This window comes from Pocillopora damicornis, chromosome 5 (genome assembly GCF_964200805.1).
Source record: "Pocillopora damicornis chromosome 5, jaPocDami1.2, whole genome shotgun sequence".
NCBI classification, from domain to species: domain Eukaryota; kingdom Metazoa; phylum Cnidaria; class Anthozoa; order Scleractinia; family Pocilloporidae; genus Pocillopora; species Pocillopora damicornis.
Window position 1 is genome coordinate 281,140 of NC_142674.1, and position 23,386 is coordinate 304,525.

General features: G+C 37.6%; 2 protein-coding genes across 3 annotated transcripts in view; one reads left to right on the forward strand and one right to left on the reverse strand.

Annotated features, from left to right (window-relative positions):
- LOC149044637 (NFX1-type zinc finger-containing protein 1-like) lies at positions 1–21,447 on the reverse strand. The gene is made up of 26 exons (XM_089207651.1): positions 20,329–21,447; positions 19,435–19,527; positions 18,633–18,848; positions 17,775–18,046; positions 16,871–17,051; positions 16,427–16,537; positions 15,949–16,050; positions 15,148–15,233; positions 14,594–14,671; positions 13,923–14,185; positions 13,745–13,837; positions 12,946–13,086; positions 12,367–12,507; positions 11,084–11,225; positions 10,649–10,742; positions 10,081–10,313; positions 9,468–9,616; positions 8,466–8,577; positions 7,586–7,887; positions 6,964–7,170; positions 6,466–6,552; positions 5,597–5,770; positions 5,076–5,147; positions 4,691–4,739; positions 2,287–2,364; positions 1–1,787 (listed from the first exon to the last, which is right to left on the reverse strand). Exons 1-26 carry the CDS (start codon positions 20,955–20,957, stop codon positions 787–789), a joined length of 5,106 nt encoding a protein of 1,701 aa, XP_089063777.1. The 5' UTR covers positions 20,958–21,447; the 3' UTR covers positions 1–786.
- LOC113684085 (uncharacterized) overlaps positions 21,276–23,386 on the forward strand; it is an 8,522-nt gene continuing 6,411 nt past the window's right edge. Inside the window, exons 1-3 of one of the 2 annotated variants that reach the window (XM_089207652.1) lie at positions 21,276–21,506; positions 22,103–22,339; positions 23,134–23,352. In XM_089207652.1, the coding sequence (XP_089063778.1) occupies positions 22,124–22,339; positions 23,134–23,352 (435 nt within the window). In that variant the 5' untranslated portion in view covers positions 21,276–21,506; positions 22,103–22,123. The remainder of the gene's footprint in view (positions 21,507–22,102; positions 22,340–23,133; positions 23,353–23,386) is intronic. The other variant, XM_089207653.1, reaches the window with a different exon arrangement.

Below are 23,386 nucleotides of genomic sequence, written 5' to 3' on the forward strand. Positions count from 1 at the left end.
TTCGTCAAGTTCAAGATTTTATTTCCTGTAACAGCAACAAAACCGCTGATCAAGAGTGAAGGTTAATACGCGGTCGGTACATATTTTAATATAACTTAATTAAAATTGTTGGCTGTATTCATAGCACTAAAAAATATTTAACTTAAAGTTAAATGACTGTTATGCTATAAAATAAAAATATGCAGACAATAAGCTTCACTCTAACTATGTGTAAACGACGTGTATTCGATTTATTTACACTAAAAATGATATCGGACAATTCTTCGACAATTTCACGAATATCACTCAGTGTAAAGGATTAATTACGTGAGCCTTCATAGGACCATCGAACTATCACCTTTTTAAGAAAAATACGAATGTACCCGTTCTAAATAACCTTACCGTTCTTATTTCAGAAAACGTAATGGAAGTTTTGGTGTCTGCATAAGAAACAGCACAATCTATAAAATGACAAGATGTAATCCTCTAACGTGGTTTACAGAGAAGCAATATCTATTATGGCTCGTTCACTATGTCCCAATCAGCGAAAAACAGTCGTTTACAAGAGCAAACTGCAATTGAGATTCAAACTAGAACTCACTAGGAGAAAAACTCCGTAGAAATTGCTTCATTCATACAATACCAAAAATTAAAAGTTTAACTCGTATTATATACTAAGAATGCTAGGGCCAAATTGAAGTTGAATGCAACTTGATATCTTCTATGGATGCACTGTAGGCTAGCTTTTGTTCCTAAAACCGTTCCTTTCAATCATTATCCAAGGTAGCTCCGTAACTAGTTCTCTCTTTAGTCCGTGGGATGCTCTTTTACGCCAACCTCTGGCCCATTCTCTTCAAAAGGCCCTTTCCCCGCGGCCATAGTCTCTTGAGTCGGTAAGGCTTCCTCTGGGCTACCTTTGCTTTCTGTCTCACGTCTGGTGCTTGCTTTGAGCGGTTTTTCGTCAGTGCACTCGTCATCTTTGAGAGGTCTAACATCTTCGCCTTCTTTCACTTGATGTTCAGGGCTCTGGTCTTCTGTTTCCTCACCAGATTGGTTTTCCTTCATGAGTTCTTTCAAGTCACCTTCTTGGTAAACATGCCTGACAGGGTGATCCCTTGACTCGTCCTCCTTCTTTGGAATTTCTTCGCTTTCCTGCACAGCTGTTTCCTCCGAACGTTTCTCGTCTGCTAACTCTTGGATCGGCTTTTCTTCCATGCTTTCCTCTTTACTTAAACCAGGAGATAATTTCTCCAGTGACTCTTGTGTAGGTCTTCTCGCCTCTTTACCTGACGAATCAGAGGTGACGTTCTTTGATTCTTGTACCGGCCTTTCCTTCATGTTTTCAAACTCGACCGATTCAGGAGATTTTTGCGCCTCTGGCGTTTCTTGCATAGGTCTCCTAGCATCCTTATCAGACGACAAGGATTCATCGCTAGCAACAGGAGGATGGCCTGTGCTTTTTTTAGGAAAACGTGATTCTTGTTGTGGTCTTTCTTTCATATTTTCCATCTCACTTAGGAGAGCATCCTCCGCAGCAGGTGCCTCTTGGACGGGCAGTCTTGCGTCTTTATCAGACTCCACCCCTGTTATCTCATTTGGCCTGGAATCAACGACTACCAACCCATCCTTTTCATTTCCTTGTAGCGGCACACCATTTGAATTAGCACCCATGTCACTTCTTTCCATACGCGGTGGTGGAAACCCCGGTGAAGGTAAGGGCGACTTTGGATCATGAACTGGGGTTTTTCCGGAGGTTGGAAGTGGCATTTCTAAACGCCGTGGGTTTGTTGTCCCCGAAGGGGAATTCCCTAGTAAAAATGGAAAAATTGTGACGTCACATAAAAGCAAAGAATGAATATCTGATAGTTGTTCGCAATGGCGGCTGTTTTGCTCCATTTAAAACTTCATCGATATAAGTCCTCACCTTTTAACTCCCAAGATCTCATTAGTAATTCTCCTTACTGTCTGCCATATAATTCTTGTGATGTTAGTTTGGAGAATTTGGTATTGGATCAACTTATAATCCCCTAATTAATATATATTAATATTAATATAATACTTTATTTTCATCAGTTGTCTGCTTGAAATTGTATTGATATTGTAAGGAGAAATTCTGTGTTGGTCACTCATGGGAGTTAAAGGGTTAAATTACTGAAGACGAGTTGTTCTTAAACTGTACACAGTTGGATACAAATTTTCCAAAAAGATAGGTTTTACTCTTAACACCTGTTTGCTGTACAATAAAATGTCATTCTATGTAGAAGTTAAAAATGAATCAGCTCTGGGAGTTGAAGGTTTACCACCAACCTCCACCAACATTCATTGTATTTACGGAGCCGTCTCCTCCAACAATAACGTTTTGAGCGTAAATAATTGTGTTGCCGCCTGCAGAATGAAAAACAAAAAAGATGACGTCCAAAAGCGAAGATATCATTCAGAACCCGAGGTTGTGTCTCACTTTTATCCACTAAGATCTTATCCCTTTGTTACAATTCATGAGTAAAAGTTTGGTCGTTGGACAATTAAATTAATTTAAAAAAAGAGAAAAGACAGAAAAAAAACAACAAAATGCAAACAAATGCAGAGGTACTGGGATGACTGCCTTATCAAAATCAAGGCAAATTTTTGTAACAGCGCGCGCGTATCATTTCTAGTTACTGGGATACCTGTGGTAGCCCAGTCATAAAATGCCTTTGTTTTTTTGTCGTCTTTTTTTTTTTTTTTCCCTCCGCCACAAAATGGAAAAATTGCGCAATAGTACCCAGAGGTCATTGGGCCCTCAACACCATGACAACTAACTGTGATCCAATGAGGTGTTCACATGCTGATCAAGCGTGTTATCCCTCAACACCATGACAACTAATTGTGATCCAATGAGGTGTTCACATGCTGATCACGCGTGTTATCTTGATGATGATTGACGTTGTCATGCACAGACAGGGCCGGGTCACATGACGAATCACGAGATTTTGCTTATAAAACTCTTTGGTGAGTTGTTTTGTATTTAAACGTATTTGGATTGCGATATCCTGTAGCACTATGGCGCAAACGCGCAAAATACTTACAGACGCATATACAAGTCGTATTAATCGCGGCTAATCCACATTGAAAGAAGTTATTGAGCGGTAATTTTGGAACGGATTGAGTCGCCAACGCTTGAAAGCCATGAAAGCCTTGAATGCCTTGTATGCTACGTATGCCAATGTCTTAATTGAAAAACGTTCACTTGTTGTAAAAAGCTAAATCTGAAATCTGAAACCAAACTGCACATACTCTATGCAATCTATTGAACAACACTACTACCGTGAGACTGAAGAACATAACTATAATGGATGCAAACTGCTTGTGAAGAAAGACGACATGTTGGATTCACTTGATGGCAAGTAACGTAGCTACGATAACAGTATGAATGGTCAGACATGGTTTGATGCTACACTGGTTTGCAAATTTAATGAATGTAACCGAAGAAGTTACAATTCATAGACCCAACGTTTCGACACTCCTGTCTAGTGCCTTCACCAGGGGTAATCTAAACGCTGCAACAAGAAGTCCTTTTATATGATCACTAATTAGCGGCCTTTTTTCTGACGAGGTGTAAATAGGTGTCAGGAAGTAAGAAGACTATATTGAAGGCTTGAAATAATATTGCGATCGATTTTCATCAAGAAATGGGCCAGGAATATTCCACAATAGTGCAAATAATCGTGAAGGCTGATCGCAGAAAAGCGATTGCGTGACGCTCGGTAAGCTGTAAGATGACATGTTATTATATATCAGACGTAAAAGCTCTTCAGATTCTTAGTCTGCATTTTGTACCCACTCTGCAGTCTGCAGTCTATATTTTGTATCCGGTCTGCAGTCTGCTGTCTGCATTTTGTACTAACAGGTATCCGTGACAACAATACAGTTTATTTTTGGTTACATTTATTTGCAAAACACACATAATCTACCACAAAATACCTGTGAGTGAGGTAATTCAACATTTTCGTTCTTTCCCACATTAATATTCTTCTCTCCTTTTGTAAGAATGTAGACATCACTCACAATGTTTCAAGTAATCCCTACAAAAAAGTAACTCTTGCATGCATAGCATGCCTATCTTTTGAAATAGGCGTATACCCTTGGCCAGACTTGAGCGCACTATTTCAGTATACTAGTCCGACACCCGTAGTATCACTACACTTGATTCCAAGGATCCAGTACCATCCAGGTATCCAAGTTACCCTGCTCACAGGGTCTAGTTCCTACTAAACCACGTAGGTCTATATCTCTATGCAGCGAACCAAACATGAAATGAGCAGTTGCATTTCGCTGAAAAGTTCTCGTCTAGGTTAGGACAACTTGTTCAAAGAAGCGAAGTCTCATTTACAGTTTGAGATAAACAAGATGACCCAATCTCGCTCAAACGAGACCACTGTATCCGCCATTATAAAAGAATAGGCTCATGTTTTATAGCTGTGCGTATATCGTATATAGGCTCATGTTTTATAGCTGTGCGTATATCGAGGGCTGGACGTATTTGGAAAGTTTGGAAAGCACTCAAGAAGCTAGAATTGCTTGGCTGCGCCTGAGCAACTGTTCCACTCTTCTCGCGCTTTCCACACTTCCCGTATCTACAACTCGATATACGCCTGCCTGCTTGGCATTGACCAATTCTGAATAACAGTGAAAAAAAAAATCGTGAATATAAAAGCAGTGGTTCCCTTCTTACCTCTGTTTTCATCTCTCTTTGGAGGGCTTCCGTGATACCCATCCCCTCTCTAGTTCAGTCAAGTACAAATAAATAGCAGTGATTTTAGGGCCATCATGGCATTGACAGTGAACATTAATCTAAATGTAGAAGCTTCTCAGGGAAAACAGCGAAGAAGAGATCAAGGAAAAACAAGGTCAATTCCTATAGGAAAAATACGCAATTTAAATGGGGACATTACCATGTCTAGGTCCAAGAAATAATTTTCTCTTTTACTAACATGACCAATAACAGTAAACTACTTTTCACGCGAGTTTTATTGAAAAATTGATATCATCAAAAAGGAAAAGAAGGGTGCAACCAAAGCCACACGCTTGTCGTAGAATAAGAAAATTGTCCTACTTACGAAATCTTCACTTGGGCGAAACGGGAATACTCTACCAAGAAGTTTCTTCTTCCGCATAAAATTACGAATAACCTGAAGAAGGTAAAGAACCCCCTCAAAGAGACAACTTATGACTTTTTGCAAATCTGTCTGTTCCACAAAGTGCTTCCAATACAAACGTTGCTAATAATAATTAACTCGCTCAAAATTTCGCAGAATTACCTGCAGTAATACTCAATTAATAGTAATAACTTAAAAACACCCTCTCACATTTTGATGTGACAGTGAGCTTAAACTAATTTTTATTTCTTTGTTTTGTTTCTTTTTTTTTTCATTTTGTTTCAACAGTCTCCAGGCAGATTTACTAGAGAATCAAAACGAAACAACTCGTCACCAGTAAACTGAATATCCACTTTAACTCCAAAGTTTAAAAGTATAACGCTTAGAAGATTGCCTGGCGGTTTTGTTTATTAAAAAAATGCAATGACTATTTTACCATGTTTACTAGACCTATATCGCACACGGCAGCTGGAAACGCCTACCTTCCAACCTTTACTAGAAGCGTTTGCCAGGTGCGTTTGATTCCCAAATAAGTAGAGACCACAGCGTGCTCGTGAAATTGCGACACACAAGCGATTCCTTGATGATAAGTAGCCTATGTTCCCTTCCTTATTACTTCGGACCAGAGATATGAGAATTATATCATTCTCTTGCCCCTGGTCAGTAAAAGAAAACATGAACAGTTATTCAACTCACTCCAAATCGCGTGAAATTATTTGTCTTGAGGTTAAGTTTTAAGAGTCTGGTCACTCATCAAGTTTGGAACTCATTCCAGTTACATGACAGGAAGCAACTCTGGGGATTGCTATTTCTACCGGAAACGATGTCTGTCAATCGCAGGTTACCCCGATGCAATCTGTCTTTCAAGTTTCTTTCGTTAATCAGTCGGTGAGTCAGTCAGTCAGTGTGTAAGTCATTCAGTCTGTCGGCTGGTCAGTCAGTCATTTACTCAGTTAGTCAGCCAGTCAGTCGGTCAGTCAGTCAGTTAATCAGTGTGTAGGTCATTCAGTCTGTCGGCTGGTCAGCCAGTCATTTACCCAGTCAGTCAGTCAGTTAGTCACTAAGTCAGTGTGTAGGTCAACCAGTCTTTCGGGTGGTAAGGTAGTCTGTTAGTCTATTGTAAGAACACAGATATTGAAGCAGTATCGGGTAAAATTAAGGTCAATCATGCTTGAACTGGCATTTACCGTTGCATGTAAGATGTGAAAACATCGGCTTCAGATAATATTGTGATAAAACATGAAATGACATATAAATTAGTAAATAATATATAGATCAATTAACATAATCATTTGTTTCCATCACTTTAAAATATCACTAAGTTTTCGGCAGACATGTCCACTTTACTCACCTGGAAACTATCGATTGTTGTAACCTTGATATCTGAAAGTAGGGCAAAATCATCTGCCTCTTTGAAACGCTTCACTATTTCGGCAACCTGAAGCGTGAATAGAAACGAATCAGTCAACGGTTTTTGGTGTGGGCTGTGGGGCTAATTCGTTACCAGACACAGCACATCAATAAAGTAATCAATAAGTAGAATATCGGCGTTTTCAATAGAAAATTTGTTCCCTTAGACAGGCGACTGTGTATCTTACAGAAGCAGAAAAGTCAAAATTAAATAGTTCCTCTTTTTCAGAACAGTTCATCCTTGAGGAAATTATTTTTGTTTAACTTTGAAGGAATTAGAGGACATTTTCATAACCCTGTGGATCAATTGAGTTTGCTTTTCCCTCCAAAACAGAGACGTCTCTTACCCTACGCACCCACCTCAGGTTGATGGGAACTTGGAGGAAAAGTTGATAGATAAAAAAACCATTAATACACAAAATTTAAAATTTTGACTGACCTGTCCTCGATATGAACAAAGAACTGTAATCTTTGATGGTGGGACTCCCCCCTTCTCACAAAATATTTTTGCAACTTCTGTAATTTTTTTAGCCTCTGTAACATTTGTCTTGCTGTGGGAATTTTTCGATTCATCTTCGTGGGATGTATGAGTCCAGAAATACATGCTAGATGAGACACAGGGTGGCGGAAGGTAGCTTTTTACAAGCTAAAAACAAAGAAACATAAGAATAGTATTTTAAATTTAAATATTTCGCGACTTTCGAGGGGTTGAACACTAGCCTGCACAGCAAGTACTCGATCCCGCGACCGACGAGACCACGCGAGTGACTGACTCGCGCGAACAATACATCACGCGTGCATCACAGAAGAAGCTCTCTCTCTTAGTCTCTTTAACCCTCCTGCTTCATATTTCATTGTTAATAGCATAATTGTGATAACTTTGTTTTTTCTCATCACCTGATTGCAGGGTAAAGTATCAGTGATGGAAGGAGAGTTTTTGCTTTGATCGTATGAGGGCGTTGAGGGGGTAAACGAAAGTATTGATGACAATAGTACATAATTCCATAGAATATTTTACCGTAAAATCTTCTAAGCCAGGAGTGGTCAAATCAGATCATTACCTTATCTTGTGTCTGTAGATTTTCATAAATCTTGAGCTCCCGGAGCAGATCGACAATCTCATCTCTCATTCTGCATTGAAATCCAAGCTGTATGTATGGCAGCTTGCAGTTGATAAGCCTCTCGAAAAGGGAGAGATCAAGATGATGTTTTTTGAGTCGGTTGAAATGCACCACTGGCTTTAATTGTTCATGATCACCGATCATAATGAGGTGTTGTACAGAGGGCGGAATGACAGCTACAAGCTGTGCTTCGAGGATTTCGGCAGCTTCCTCCACTATCATGACAGACGGTTTAATGTCAGCTATGTATAAAATTGTAAGTGGTAAGATGTTAGATAGAGCGCGCCTCTGTAATATTCTGTTAGTGCCCGTGCAACCCTAGCGTACGGTCTCGTCATGCAAGAGGCGCTTGGAGAGAGTTTAGCATGACGAGCCATAACGACGGCTACGAGAGGGCAGGGAAAAAAGAAAAGAAAGAAAGTAAGTAAACAATTCGGAAAAAAAGAAAGAAATAATAAACAAGCGAAGTAAAAATTAATAAATAAATGAATAAATGAAAGAAAAGCAGGCAGGCAGGAAGATTGGGAGGGAGTAAGTAAAGGAGGAATGAAGTGACAAAAGAGTCTATTTCAAGGATGCGCGAGTTTAGGGCCAAAATGTTGCTTTCGGTGAGAGATCCAATCAACTTTATTTATTTGCTGTTGACCTCTGTTAAAGAACCAATGACAGCAAAAAGGAAAACAAAACATAGAAACCAACCACCTGCGAGAGATTATAAAGCGACGATCAGATCCACGAGGTTTTTTTCACAAAAGAAAGCCCATCCAAATTCATGGATTTTAATCGAGCCAAGATAAACAGCTGTAATAATAGTCCTCACCCAACAGATTTGCCCTCATAGTCGCTCCAGTCACTGTCATTCCAATAACGTGACATTTTTTCATCACTTCAATGTCATGTTGATTTTTCAGCTCTTTGAGTTGATGATGTATCTGTTAGATAACAAGAAAAATCATTGTTAGCTACCATGCGCCTGTAGGTAAAGACCCGCTGAAACGGTCATGATAGTTGACGATAGTTTCAACTATCACGCAAGTTTGAAGAAGAATTATCATGCAGTACCAGCGACTATCATCAACTATCATGTAGTTTGGATATGTTTAAATTCGAAGTGATAACTGGTGATGGTTTTTGTCGTTTGAACGAGGACATGATAGTGAATGATAGTCTTTCGGTCAACAGTTTCGCCGAAAACGGGTGCAAATTGAAATGAAAAATGGTAAGATGACTAAAGAAGCCGCCAAAATTTCGTCTCAAAGTTCATTCTCATTTTCTCCTGGTAGGCTTCTGTATCTTCATCTCGCAACTGACCAAATATTTCAAATGCCACCGAAATTTCTGACCTCAGCGTGCCCCATATTTGTTTACAACTTCGCGATCTCATTGCGTGCTTTTGTCAACTATCATTAACCATCATGAACCATTTGAAAGTTAACATGATAGTCAATAAAAGTTGAAATTATCATCGACTATCATCAACTACCATGAACCATTTGAACGTTAACATAACAGAAGTTCAAACAAGGGGGGGAGGGGGGGGAGAGAGAGGGGGGCGGGGGATTTTGAGGAAACGTAGTGGGGATGAGTCGTCGCCACCAAAGTATATAGAGGGACTGTGGAAAATTTACTGCTAATTGACTGCAAATGGCAGGGGATCTTAAGAATATTAAAGAGCCCCATGAGAGGTTATGTAGGTTTACAACCAAAATCCGTCAACACCCTCCCCCCTCCCACCTCGACAAAAAAAAACTCATCTTTTTACCTCTGTGTACTAGCTGCTCACTTCATGGAACTCAGAACAAAAAATAACTCATCTTTTTACCTCTGTGTACAACCTGCTCGCTTCATGGAACTCAAAACAGGCTTTCTTGTAGAAATTGCTTTGCAAAACATACACAAGCTGGACTCTTTCCTCTTTCTTAAGATCCCACACTTTGACGTCATCCAAGAGATTTCTGTAAGGTATCACCTCTAATTAAAAAAAAAAGACAAAATTGCACTTTTACTTGTATGGCTACTAAATGCTTCTTGTCTGAAATACGAGGCAATAACTGTCGCAGTTTGATCACAGCTTCGTATTCAAAGGTTACATTGCGCTATCTATTTCCTCATTAATTTGATTTGTTTTCACGTACAACAATATAATAATCCTGTTAAATAGCATTATCCACATCTGACTTGGTCGTGACTTTCCGTTGATACAACGAACAAGGACTTTCAACATCTGAAAGTTCTTAAACGTTAAGGGGAGCTATGTTTTTATTTGTTTGTTTGTTTATCTTTATCATTCTGTAGAAAGAATATGCCTCTCTCTGCGATAGCAAATATATTGCTTACTTCGAAACTGATACTAAAAAAAGTTGGAAGCAGAATTACAGAGGTATCACAACATCCTCTCAATATCCGGGTTTTAAAACATAACAGAAGCAATTTACTTGTTTCATCGACACAAACTAGCTTGCGCTCCTTTGTTCCATAATGTGAATCTCTCCTTTCCTGGTCTTCATTGGCAACATCTTGGGCGATTGTTTTGTCTTCTTCATCGCAGATGTCTTTATCCAAAGCAAGAAGACGCTCCTTTTCCTCCACTGAAGGATCTCTAGCGTCGCTTGGATTCTCCTGCTCTGGATCTTCTTTACTTTTTTGCTTTGCACGAACAGCTGCTACTCTAGAGTCGTAGGAAAAATGAAAAACGCATCTGTGTTTTTAGTGGAACAATTCCTCAAAGCCAACAAGTGTTGACCTACTGCACCGTAATGTGTCTCGCGCGTGCTTACATCAGACAACGACCGACAGCCTGAGCATACGGACATCCAATTTACTTTCCATGTGAGGAATGCGGATAAAAACTAAGGTTCAAAGATTTCAGTCGGCATACGGTAAACGCAACAGATACATATGATTCTGTCAATCCCATGTTGCAAAGAAATTCTAAGAAAAGAGAAAACTTGCTGCGAGCGGCCGTAATCCGGCCTGGAACTTGCGACTATCATATACACTTACTTGCTCTTTGGTTTAGGCTCCTGTTCTTCACTAGCAAACTTATCGAACTCTTCTTGGGCAGGCAACCACTCCTGCAGTGCATTTTTCACAAGTTCTGGATTAAAAAAAAAACTTTTAAACAAATTATCACGAACAGATCTACGGTGGCGGTCTCGCTAATAAGGCGCAACCACACCCTCAGTTGGCCGCCAGGGTTTGAGTAAGTTGTGAAAGAATAACCGCTTCGAAAAGTGTTTTCAGAGAAGTCCGTTTCCAGTGGAGAATCTGTGCGGTTAGGTGCAGAAGTTAGGCGTCATCGTAGGAATAACGTTTTGTGTTTATTAATCCAGCGTGGTGAAGACGGGGCCTAGAACATCAAGTCATGGTTTTCATGTGGAAGAGTTAACAAGGCAAATTTACTTTTGTTGGCTAAGAATTAAATTTAGGGTTGAGTACCTAAAAGTCGAGCATTGCTCCTAAGGCCACCTCGATAAGCTCCTTTGGTCACCTTCTTCAGAAAAAATTCCACTTCTTTTTCATCAACTGGCTCACGTTTGTTGTCCCGAAGAAGGGACCTAATCTGGTCTTCCGACGCTTCCTTGCAAAAACAATGGAATCGAATGTACATCAGATTTGATGATAAACTGAACTAAAAAAGCCTTTTGATTGGTTCTCACCGATGATCAATTGGAGAACAGACGCATATCGGACGTCACCTTTAACAACATGTTGCTTCTTAACTATACAAAACAAACAGATCCCATGATGCCGTCCTCCCTGATAGCAATAGATCACTGAAGACATCAAAATGTGTTGAGAACATAAGTGACACACTGCGCCTGGTGCCTTTTTTTCTTTTTTTTTTGTTCTTACCACATTTAGAGGTCATCAGTGTTCTATCACTAAACAGACGGACGGCACTGAACATGGAATCTATTCGTTAATTTGATAATGAAGGAATCATTTTGAGGAATTACACAATTTTTCTAAATACCTCAAAAAAAAAAAAAAAAAAAAGACCAAACAAACAAAAAAAACTGTATATATATATATATATATATATATATATATATATATATATATATATATATATATATATATATAGGGAGTCTGCAAGTCGATTTTCGCGTGGAACAGTGCTCAATACATTGAAGCAGAGCGGAATAGATATTTTAAGAGGAAAAAAGGACGCAACTACATTTTTGCGTCCTTTTTTCCTCTTAAAATATATATATATATATATATATATATATATATATAAAGATTATGAGAGGAAAAAAGGACGCAACTACATTTCCCGACAAGCCTGTTTCGTGAATCGCTTCACTCTTCAGGGGTTTAATTCATTAAACCCCTGAAGAGTGAAGCGATTCACGAAACAGGCTTGTCGGGAAATGTAGTTGCGGCCTTTTTTCCTCTCATAATATTTATTCTGCTCTGCTTCAACGCATTGAGCACTGTTCCACGCGAAAATCGACTTGCAGACTTCCTATATATAAATATATATATATATATATATATATATATATATATATATATATATATATATAGCCGTAGGCTCTGGCCGGGTTTTTAATAACAGCTGTTTTAAACTCTATGCTATTAGCCATTTTAATTTGACGCCAGGTTTTAAAGTCAAGCACTCTAAATTCTGAACCAGGATAGTATGATGCCGTAACTCTATTTTCAAACTAAAAAGTATATTAATATCACCCAGATAATGTCAGGTAGTTACATACTTCCAAGAACATCCCTGCATTGAAATTACTGGAAAATGTCAACTTCTCGCAGGCACTTCTAATTCGAGGCTGCAGAGCCCAAAGTTTTCCAGTCAGGCTTCTTTTCCGTTCATACAATCCCTGAGGCCACTTTCGCCCAACCTAAATAAACAAACAAATAAAAAATTAAAAACGTAAATAAACCATTGCAGCGGCGTACCGTTATACCGTTGTTTTTTTCTGAATATTCCGAACCTTTGCTGCTTCCCCGTGTATGGACTTTGGTTGGTGCGTAATTGTAATTTTATCCGAAAGCGTACTCTAGATACACGGGAATACTTCAGTATGTGAACGCTCCACCAAGATGTGTACAACCAATCAGATGCCGCAAAACTAACCTGACACAGCTCGAATCAATTTCATTTCCACGCGCTTGTAGCTGATCACGTGTACTTGATTAAGATTCTTATTGGTTCATGCAGTGTTTAGTGTATTGCGATAAACCACCTCGTTTGCTTTCTTACTTAGTGGAAAATCTTCAAAATATCTTTTACAAACACTGTCACAGAATCATTTGACGTTGTTGATTTACCGACAAACCTCTCTTAGCAAGAGTCTCTTCAATTTCTCGTCAGCATCTTCAGGCAAGTTTCCAACACGAACAATCTTCTCATCCGGGGATGAATTTTTGGCGAGAGCTTCCAAGAAATTGTTCAAGGCGTGATTCTTATAGGTCACAACCTGTGAACCAGGATATCAAGAATAAGACAGCACTAATGATAAAAACCTCAAAAAAGGGAAACAATGTGAAGCCACACAAAAATAGAGTAAATGGAGTCAAGGCTCTGTTCAAGTGTACTCGACATTTTCTTAGATTATCCTTAGTAGAAAGAGGTGAGTGGTTCTATAAAAGCACCACAAAGCTGTCCCTGTTCCTGAGCACTTAGGAATAAATCATGGATTGTTATTATTATTGTAGATTCTTTGAAGCGTGAAGGTAACCACGATAAAATAAATTTGAGCTGACTTTGTTAACCCCTTCACTACTTAATTCTGATTGTAAATTCCCCCTATAGATGCTACAGTTTTTCCTGTAGATTAGTAACAAGAATTTGCCGTTAGATCAAGATAACAACTTCTATCTGGTAACTTTGAGTATTCTCTTTACCTGGATAATGAATGAATATTATTGGGAGAAGTTACATGTTAATCACTTCTGGGAGTTAAAGAGTTAAGGAAACTTTTGGCGAAATTCCACTTCAATTTGAATCCTCAAAAACTCTGATCTGTGAGTCTGCAGGGGCAGGGCTCCTATTCCCTTGCAAGTTTGTTATGCAGACTGCAAGTACTTAACCACGCACTTATGACATAAAGACTGCTGGAGAGAGGGTTATTTTACCAGAATAGGTCCATGGCTTTGTGGCACCTGCATGGACAAAAGAAGGCGCACTATGGCCTCACCCACGAACGACTTTCCAGTTCCTGGAGGACCCTGTGGAAGAAAGGAATAGCAAGGATTTTTTACATGACCAAATAATTCAATGTGGATATTGGACGGATACAAGTTAAGGCATTACCTGAATCAGCACGAGCTTGTTTTTTAGTGCCAGTTCCACTGCTGCAAGCTGTGTTGGATCTAGTTTGGAATTGAAGTTGCTGTTCATCCGCATTCTCTCGAGATCTTCCAGAGGCGAGGAAGAAGGCTGCTTTTCCTGACCTCTCAGAGACTCCTTATGAAAGATTATCTCCCAATCTGGGCGACTTTTTATGTCAGCTAAGTATTCAGCTGGCTCAAAGTTTGGTTTTGTGTCAACCAAGAATTCTTTAAATGGAACATGCTCTAAAGAAAAAATGGACAAACTAGTTCGTATATTTCATCTTTACTAATGCTACTATCTGACTATCAAATGCTTGTTCCTTAACAGTATGTCACTTATACAACAGCTAATTCTTAAATTTGAATTTGTTGTAAAGAGTATGCTAGGAACTTTAAAGAAAGTAAACAATGGGTGCAAAACATTGCTGCATTGTCCATTTTAATCCAATTAAGATCTAGGGTTGATGATAGGAAGACTAGTAAGGAAGCTTTAATAAGACTAGTAAGGAAGCTTTTAGGAAAGAAAAAAAAAGTGCGAGCCATTTGATAACCTAATAGCTATTTCTCTGGAGATAGAGAGAGGATCTTTATTCTAAAATCCAAATGTATAATTTCCTTTATCTCGTTTAAATCAACATCATTGTCTATAACCTTTGCGTTGCAGTACTTCCATGGCTGAAGCATATGCCTGATAGAATGTTTGGCTCTGTGCCATGTATGCTCCATCATCTGAAGATCAATAGAAGGCTTGAATGAAACATTAACCATTTGACCTGGCCTACTCATCCCTTGCTTCAGCTCATTTAGCAATGCGCTCTCAATTGTCCCAATGAGTCTGAATCTATCCAAGGATTCCCAACCTCAAGTTTGCAAGTTTCATTATTCCAATAATAAATTAAAAACTGTGAAATACACATACAGCCTCTCATGATAGCATCAGGTTTCTTGCTATTATGATTTCTACTCAGACCCATCAGAACCTAAAAGCAATTTGCACTCAAAATCCATGTTCCAAATTCTAAATTCAAGATTTCTCAAATGAACCAAATTAAATCAATACAATGCCACACAACATTTCAATAAGTAACTATGAAAGCTGTTGTATTTGAAAAAACAGGCCTTTATTTTTAAAAGTAATAAACTAAATGTTTTATTCCCTTGACAAAGTTTAATGAATGATTGGTTAGAACAGCCTACAAACTTACTTTTGTTTGTAACCTCCTGCATCTGTGTAATAAACTCTGCTTCTGAAAGGTCATTTGCTTTGTCACAAAGAGTAATCTTTACAATGCTGCATTTCAAACAACAATATAAATCAATTAACTTTACTTACAGCAGGTTAAAAATTGAAAGTACAATTAGTCACCTGATGTGGACCTTCATGTACTACATACAACATTATTCTATTAAAATTATGTGTGAATAAATATTTATCATAATAAACGAAATATTGGTTTTTATTCAAGATTGTTGAGAAGCTTCCCTTTGAAATGATATGTTGACCATTTGAATTTGATACTTATTTCTTAGAGCATACTCAAAATAACTTATGGAGGGAGCCGTTTTTAGACTGATTGGTATTCGATTCCAGGCAAAAGGGCTACTATATCTTAGAGAGGTTCTCCCTAAATTTAAGTTAAGGCATGGCAATTTGAAAGTTGAGTTACATAAATTATAATCAGAATCATTAGTGTATGGCAGTAACCCAGATGAAAATTGGAAGAATAACAACATTGCATGATTATATTAAGTACAATGTTCAGCAGAAATGCAAAATCTGCATTAATATTTTAGTATTTTGATACATCAGAGGCCTCATCCATGTATATACTGTCCAAGAAGTTTTTTCCCAGTTAATTCCTAATTTATAGATGTTTAATTTTTAATGTTAACATTCTCTTAATCTCAACAGAATTTTGTGGGATTGGAAGAATCTTAACATTTGTGTATTTTTGATTCATCATTAAGAATTCAGACTTAAAGTTAATTAAAGTAATATTAATTACCTCTGGTTAGAAATATGACCTTCCACCAAACCCCAGATCGGTTTTTGAAAAGAGCTATCCAAGGAAATACACAGCAGATCTCCATACATGAGGAAATCTTGGCTGGCAAAGATACAGTAAAATAATGTACTAAGTTATAATGATGTCGAGCTAAAAGATGAATCTTCTCAAAAACAAGTGATCCAAAAATAAACCAATTATATTAAACTTGATACAGTGCTCCATGCTGCAACTGTTTTGGTCCCCATGGCAACTTAACTCCAATTAACTGCTATTATTTCTAAGAGGAAGTTAAGTGTGGTCAGTGGTTGAGTACATTAAACAGTTAAGTTAAGCTTTGGGCCTTCAATATGCAATCCTGAAATCAAAGGATATTTGTACCAGGATGGACTTAATAAATAAACTACTCAAAGCTGGTTTAGTTACATAACAAAAGAGCAACAAGATAATTACTGAACTCTTTGATACATGTACTTACTCAAGCTGTTCCTCACTATTTTCAGATGACCCTGATTTCTTGTACTGCAGTGAAAGTAACATCATAGTTGGAGAATTTTCATGATCAAGGGAAGTTCCTCTCAGGAAAACTCTGAGAATATCAAATTGATCACACACATTAAAAGCAATACTGACAATTAAGCATAAATGTTTTGTGCATTTACCAGTACATGTAATGTAGTCTAAGAGACTACTACATGTATGATAACATTATCCATAAATGATCCTAGGAAAGCATTTATGACAATGTTATTGTCAGTGATACTTGTTTCTTGTAGACGGATAAGATAAATGAGATGTTGTTCAGCAGAATTTAAGGTATCAGTATTCACAACCTGTTCACATACTCCTGATGATATCAGAAAGTGCCAAACCAGCCTAAATATCATCCCATGTGAGAGTAAAACAGCAATTTGTTTTATACCTGTACATTGTCATATCTTTTGAACTGCATTTGAATCCATTTGTAACAAAATCATGGATTCCTTTGCGTAACTTATAGAAGCATTCCTCTCTGAGAAGTCTGAAGTATGTATTTAAGTATTCCTCCTCTGATTTGTATGGTTCTTTCTCTCTTATCTCTGGCAAGTCATCTGTCTTCAATCCTAAATATAAAGACTGCATGAGTATTTGTAACACAACACCATCAACAAAGCCATTGCCAGCTTTCAAAAATAATTTTAACTCCCATGAGTGACCAAGATGGAGTTTTTCCTCACAGTATCTGACTATATCAAGTATGCAAGTGATGAGAATAAAGAAAAATATAAATTAGGGAATTATCAGGCGATCCAATACCAGATTCTCTTACTAACATGACATGAATTTTGTGGCACACAATAAGGTGAATTACTAATGAGATCTTGGGAGTGAAAGGGTTAATTCTACACTGAATTCCTCTAATACTCCATTTTACAGTTGTTCACAAACTCTATTACACCATGCCAATTATAGCCTCTTCGATCTTTATCACAACTAGGTCTCACTTGTCGCTATTTTCTAACTCTTTGTTCAGAGCTACACACACAGCTGTGCGATGCACAATTATAGAGTTGAAAGTCAATTAAACAGTTTCTTCTATTCCGTCACTATGTAAAATTCTACCCCTGAAATATTTTTCTAAGTACTCAGACTTAGAGAATATTCACTTGCTGATATATTTCTTAATCAAAACTCTGATTCTATGATTGACATCTGATTTCAATAGCTTAGATTAAGCAGTTAATAATTATTATAACACATTGTAATACACTGAATAGGAGGGGTTCATCATCAACAGATGGCCCCAATAATAATTATAAAAATAAATTCAATTTTAAAACTCTTACTGGGTTCATGAATCTCTTTCCCAACTGGTATCAAGGGAAGATCTTTCCATCGCAAAGCCTGAACTTCTTCACGGCCTTGAGGCACCTCTAAGGCAATGATGGATGACAGCTTAGTTAGGAAAACTATAGCTGCTCGTCCATTCTTTTTGGCTGTCTCTAAGTCACTGGAGTTGTCTACTAACTTATCCATAAGCACTTTAGCCAGTGGTAAAACATGTGGGCCAGCAGCTGGAATAGCAGTGACAACATGTTCCAGAATCCGCTGAACCAAGCTGAAATTTGACAATTGACAACTGATTGTAAAGGAAACATGTAATATTTGAATTAATTCACGGTCAGTTAAATTAAGTGAAATTAAATCACATTTTTTAACAAAGATCAAGAAAAAAAAAGGGAGCAACCCAACTCAACTACCTTCCCTTTCTAACCTCACCACCAGCTCTTTGCCAGAAAAGGCTGAAAACTCATGATAAGCATAACCTGGCATGAACAATATGGTAGCATATAACAAAATGTCTGCAGCAACAACCACCAAAAGATTTCAAAAAAAAAAAAGCAAAAAATACCAGAGGCTAATAGATTAGCAACAATTAATAATCACCCTATTTAAAACTCCCGAGGTCTAAATAGTGATTCTCTACAATCTTTGCCATTCATCACTTATCATTTTAGTTCCAAGAATTTGGTGATCAATCAAATGGCTGTCATCCCTCTAGTTGACCATTTTTTTACTTATCATCACCTGTCTTCTTGATGGTTTATGGAAATTGTGAGGAGAAGTTCATGCTTGTTCACTCCTGGAGTGAAAGGGATAAAAGAATAAAAAGAAGTACAATTTTCAGTTATGTTTATACTTACCTCCCATCTTCAATCGTCTCATTGACAAAATCTGGAAAGACTGATTTGAAGAAAGCACTCCCCTGAAACTTTTTCACAAGATTAGTGACTGTGTGTGACATATTTCTCTGGGCACTGGAGCAAATCTTGTCAACAATGGATAAAATTTGCATAGTCATTGGTGTTGTATACAGTGCTTTGGGAAGTTCCAGGATATATTCCCATAATGCAGTACATCTAAAAATGGCATGGCACAAAATCAGTAAGTCATGTCACAAAATTGGTATAAAGTCCCTCAACAAATTAATTAAGAACTTGTGATGCTTGCTTTAAACTCTCTATCTCCCAAGATCTGATTGTTAATTTGAGAATTCTTGTTGCCTAAATGAGTGCAATTTGGTCTTAATAATTGAGTGCAAGTAAATTTTTCAAAGACAATAAATTTACTTTCAGCACCCAAACCGGCAAGTGCAATTTGTAGTCTTTACAAAAATTTACATGAGAAATAATTTTTTTACTTATCAATGATGTACATGACAAAACATTGCATTAGAAAGGTAAGACAGACATAAATTTGCACTCATGTTACAACTTTGCATTTGTATTACATGAGAATGCAGTTAGTTTATAAGTTGTCAGTAATATGAATAATATATGAAATGAATAATGTATGGATATTGTAGGTTGAAGTTATTTTTTAATCACTTCTGGTTAAAAACCAAAGTTCTAAGGAAAGTTGGCAATAAAGCTACAATATTTTGCTAATATTAAAAGTATAAGAGCACAATTCAATAAATAAAGTTTTGCCAAGCAAAAAATGTACCTCACAAGTTCAGTCACTGCAGCAGTTGAGCCTTCACTTGCAATCAAAAGGTTTAAAAATGACTCAATCTCAACATGATCACGATGGTAACACCTGGCAAAAAGACAGGAAAGAGATTTTTTGAAAAGTGGGAATGCATGGGGGGGGGGGGGGATTCTCTAAGATGCAGCAGGAGGGTAGTTCTTGGAAATCTTCATGGAGATATGCAGCCTTGTTCTCCAAATCCTGGCCCTACTTGAAATGAATTAACACATACCATTTTCCACATCACTTTTAAGACATGGCATCTGAAAGCCGTGCATGATAAAAAGCATGATGATTTTGCAAGTCAAAACCATCTAGTTCTCATTTGGAGAGTAAAGAAGAAAGTTTCTGGCAATTCTTATTCCAATCCATATGCTAAGGAATTATAGGATAAATTAGTGAGCCAGTGGGTAATAATGCTACACTTACATAGAAGACTCCTTGTTTATTTACACCCAAATGCAATTACTGATTTTTTATCTCGAAGAGAAGAAAGCTAAAACATGGTTAGTGTCACAGTCTACTGTCCTTCTTTCCCTGGATAAACTGATGACGCTTCTCGAAGTGATCTTTCCAATAATCCAATGGAAACCAGAGGTCATTTTTTCTCAAAAAGAAGAAATTTAGTTATCTAGTAATGAAGTCTATTTTGTATAATGTACACTATGAATCAATTTTTCCAGAAAATAAGATATCCCATATGGTGCTGCTCATTTCACAGTGACTATTGCACAGTGACATTCATATACTTTTAGGATGAAATGTAATTAGAGTAATGTAATATTGTTATAGGTGCAGAGATCAATCTCTAACAAGTTGTTACAAGATATAGTAAGATTGAAATTTATAACTGACATGAACTATACTTACTTTATCACTTCTGGTTCCATTGCAACTCCTTCCTTTCTCCGGCATTGTGTTACTTCAACAATGTCCCCAACTTTAAGATCATATCCTCTTAGAGATTCGTTTTTAACATCAATGGCATGCTCAATCAATTCTGAATGGCCATCTTGAGCCTTGTGAGGTACCTTTATTAGCACAGACAGCTTACAATGGCCTGCATTGTATGTACATTTCCGTATCACAACACCACGAAGCTTTAAATTTTCTTCAAACAAATCTATCAGGGCTGACCTTCTTGAGTCACAAAACTCAGAAAAACTGTCATTCTGTTCTTCTACCTTGACAAACTGTTTGAGTTGTTCAAAAAACACTTCTGGTGTTGTTTTTGTTACTGTTGAGCCTGCTAATTTCTGCTTTTCATCTTCTAATTTCTGCTTATCAATGAAATTTTCCAGCAGCCTTTTGTGGTATTTGTATGTGGGGTGTTTCTTGGACAGTCTATATCCATTAGTTTCCCAGCCAGCTGGTACTGACACATGAGTTAGATATTCCACAAGTTTATCCTTAAACTTCCTGCGTTCAAAAAAATCAACACCTGGACATATTCTAGACACTAAACTATCAATATCTCCATCTTGTTCGGTAGCCATCATTGAAAATTATCCTCTTCATTCTAGAAGAGTTAAATTATGAATGCTCAAGAATTAACTTCTGGGTGGGGTGGGTCACTTCCAGAGTATTCATAATATATTTCTTGTCTCTCATAGGCGTTATGAATGAAAAATTTATCTCGTTTCCTGAAAATTAAAGGCTAAGCTTCTTCCTGGCGACTGAAATGAAAGTAGTACAGTTTGTCAATGCCAAAACATGGCTAGTGTCACAGTCTACTGTCCCTCTCTCCCTTGGATAGAATGACGTCACTTCCCTATGTGATCTTTCCAAGAATCCAACGGAAACCAGAGGTCATATTCTGAGAAGTGCGAGACCCAATATCAGTCAGTAGAGGTTTCAGGGAAAACGCAGTTGTTTCTCTCGAAAAAACATCGCCATAGCGTACTGAACCAAGGCCCCAAGTCGTTAAAAACCAAGGTGTATGGTGCAAGCAAATACATCCAAATAGCCGCCATTTTGTAAAACGACCACAACTTTTTAATCACCAGGGTAGAGAGGGGAACAGAATTTGGCTACTACTGTAAATACAGGTATGGTGAGTGAAACTCCGCGCGAAATTCTTTACCCAGTCGTATTCTTAAGCCTAACTTCACTGTTTTAGTGCGTCATTGTACAGAACCATCTAATTCCAGATGATAGGACTAGGTATTGAAGGGTAGAATAGCCTGAAAATGGACATATATGTAGGGCGAAAGACTTGACATGCAAGTATTGAAGTAAATGTCGTGTTGCTTCGTTCGTGGTATTTCATCGCTGTCTCTTCCAAGATACGATCTTAAAATGTTCAGCGAACAAGGGAACTGATTAAAGCAGGGACAAATGACCGTTTACATTTCGCTGGAAAGAAGTATGGCTTCCACCGTGCGTAGCATATCGTATTTGACAAGAACAGAGCTTGTGGACGAAAAATTAAAATTTAGTGTGACCTCAAACTTCCCCGATTTAGTCGCGTCACGCAAAGCTATTTAAGGAAATACCTGGAAGTGAAACCCGAAATAATTAATAGCATTTATCTGGGAATGAAGCTATGCAAATTTGACCAACCAAGATTTTTTAAGACAAAGCTAAAAGGAAAAATTTTCTTCTTGACCCACCTACGATAATAATACTAGTAACCTCGAAGCAGGTTTTGATCTCACCTGTCAGGATGTCGAATACACAAAGACGCACAGTCGTGACAAGGGTGATTCCAATCCCCAAAGACAAAGTTGGACTTGTCATAGGAAGGAAAGGATCAAGAATACAGGAAATCAGAGAGCAAACCGGAGTCCAGCTATCAATTAATAAAGAAAATCAAGCGCTCTTGAGAGGTACGGCAGAACAATGTCAAAATGCGGAAAAGATAATAAAGGAAATCGTGACGGTAAGAGCTCATTAGTGGGTAAAAGGAGGCTGAGTGTCTGTATCTAACTCAGTGTCAATTGAACCATCAAATCTCTGTTCTAGATACTGTACATAGTATGCTTTTGTTTTCATATTAAAAAGCAAACTTAAATCAAACAAATAAGAGGGTAGTAAATCCCTCTAAGAAGATATCGATATCTACGTAGAGAGGTTTGACTGTAAAACTCTAATAGAGCCACTCTTTTTTCGGTACTTAGATTTTTACTGCTTTGAAAGTAGGTATTTTGATTAAATATAAATGTTAAATTGGTATGGAATGAGGTGGCCATCTTACCGCAAGTTTTCCTCAGCCTGCTGCTTTTAAACTCTCTTGATCCGCCGCTTTGAACTTCCCTTAATTTCATATTTAATTTCATTCCCTTATTTGCTTAAATATATCATTTTAAACACTTTTATAAAGTTGTAAGTTTAAAGACCTTATTCGCAGTTTAACCTAGTTTTATAAGTTTAATAGTTCTATAATTTTATGCAGTTCCACAATACCACATAATTTTAAACACTTTTATATAACTACTTGGTTTATTTATTTATCTTTTCTTTCGTGACTGACCTGTAAACTAGCTCTATATAGCTAAGTGTTAGCCACGTTCATAAAGTATGTATGTATGTATTCATTAGTTACCCACCATTCAAATATCACAGATTACATATGTTAAATATATGAATTCTCAAGAATTTCAAAGCTTGTGTGTATTCTCTCCCTAGGTTTCTTTTTAAATCTAAATACGGTTATGTCTTTGTTCTGATCCGCAGGGTGCTCAAGACAGCGAAAAAGGCGGGTTTAAGAAACTCCAAGTTGACATACCTGACAAATTCATGGGCGTCGTCATCGGAAAAGGGTATGAGAAGTTGAACAATATCTCAACAAGGACTGGCGTAACTCTAAAAGCCTTCAGGGGCAGCCCTGGCCTGTACTTCAAAGGATCAAGAGAGGGCGAAAAAAAAGCAATAAGAGAAATAAAGGCCATTGTGGTGAGTGTGAATTGGTTTCCCTGTGTCATCATTC

Coding starts and splice junctions, on each gene's coding strand:
- LOC149044637 (XM_089207651.1), bottom strand. CDS start 20,957: ATGATGGCTACCGAACAAGATGGAGATATTGATAGTTTAGTGTCTAGA. Junction 10,743..11,083: donor GAGCAATGCTCGACTTTTAG/GTACTCAACCCT, acceptor TTTTTAATCCAG/AACTTGTGAAAAATGCACTG. Junction 1,788..2,286: donor TACAATGAATGTTGGTGGAG/GTTGGTGGTAAA, acceptor CATTTTTACTAG/GGAATTCCCCTTCGGGGACA.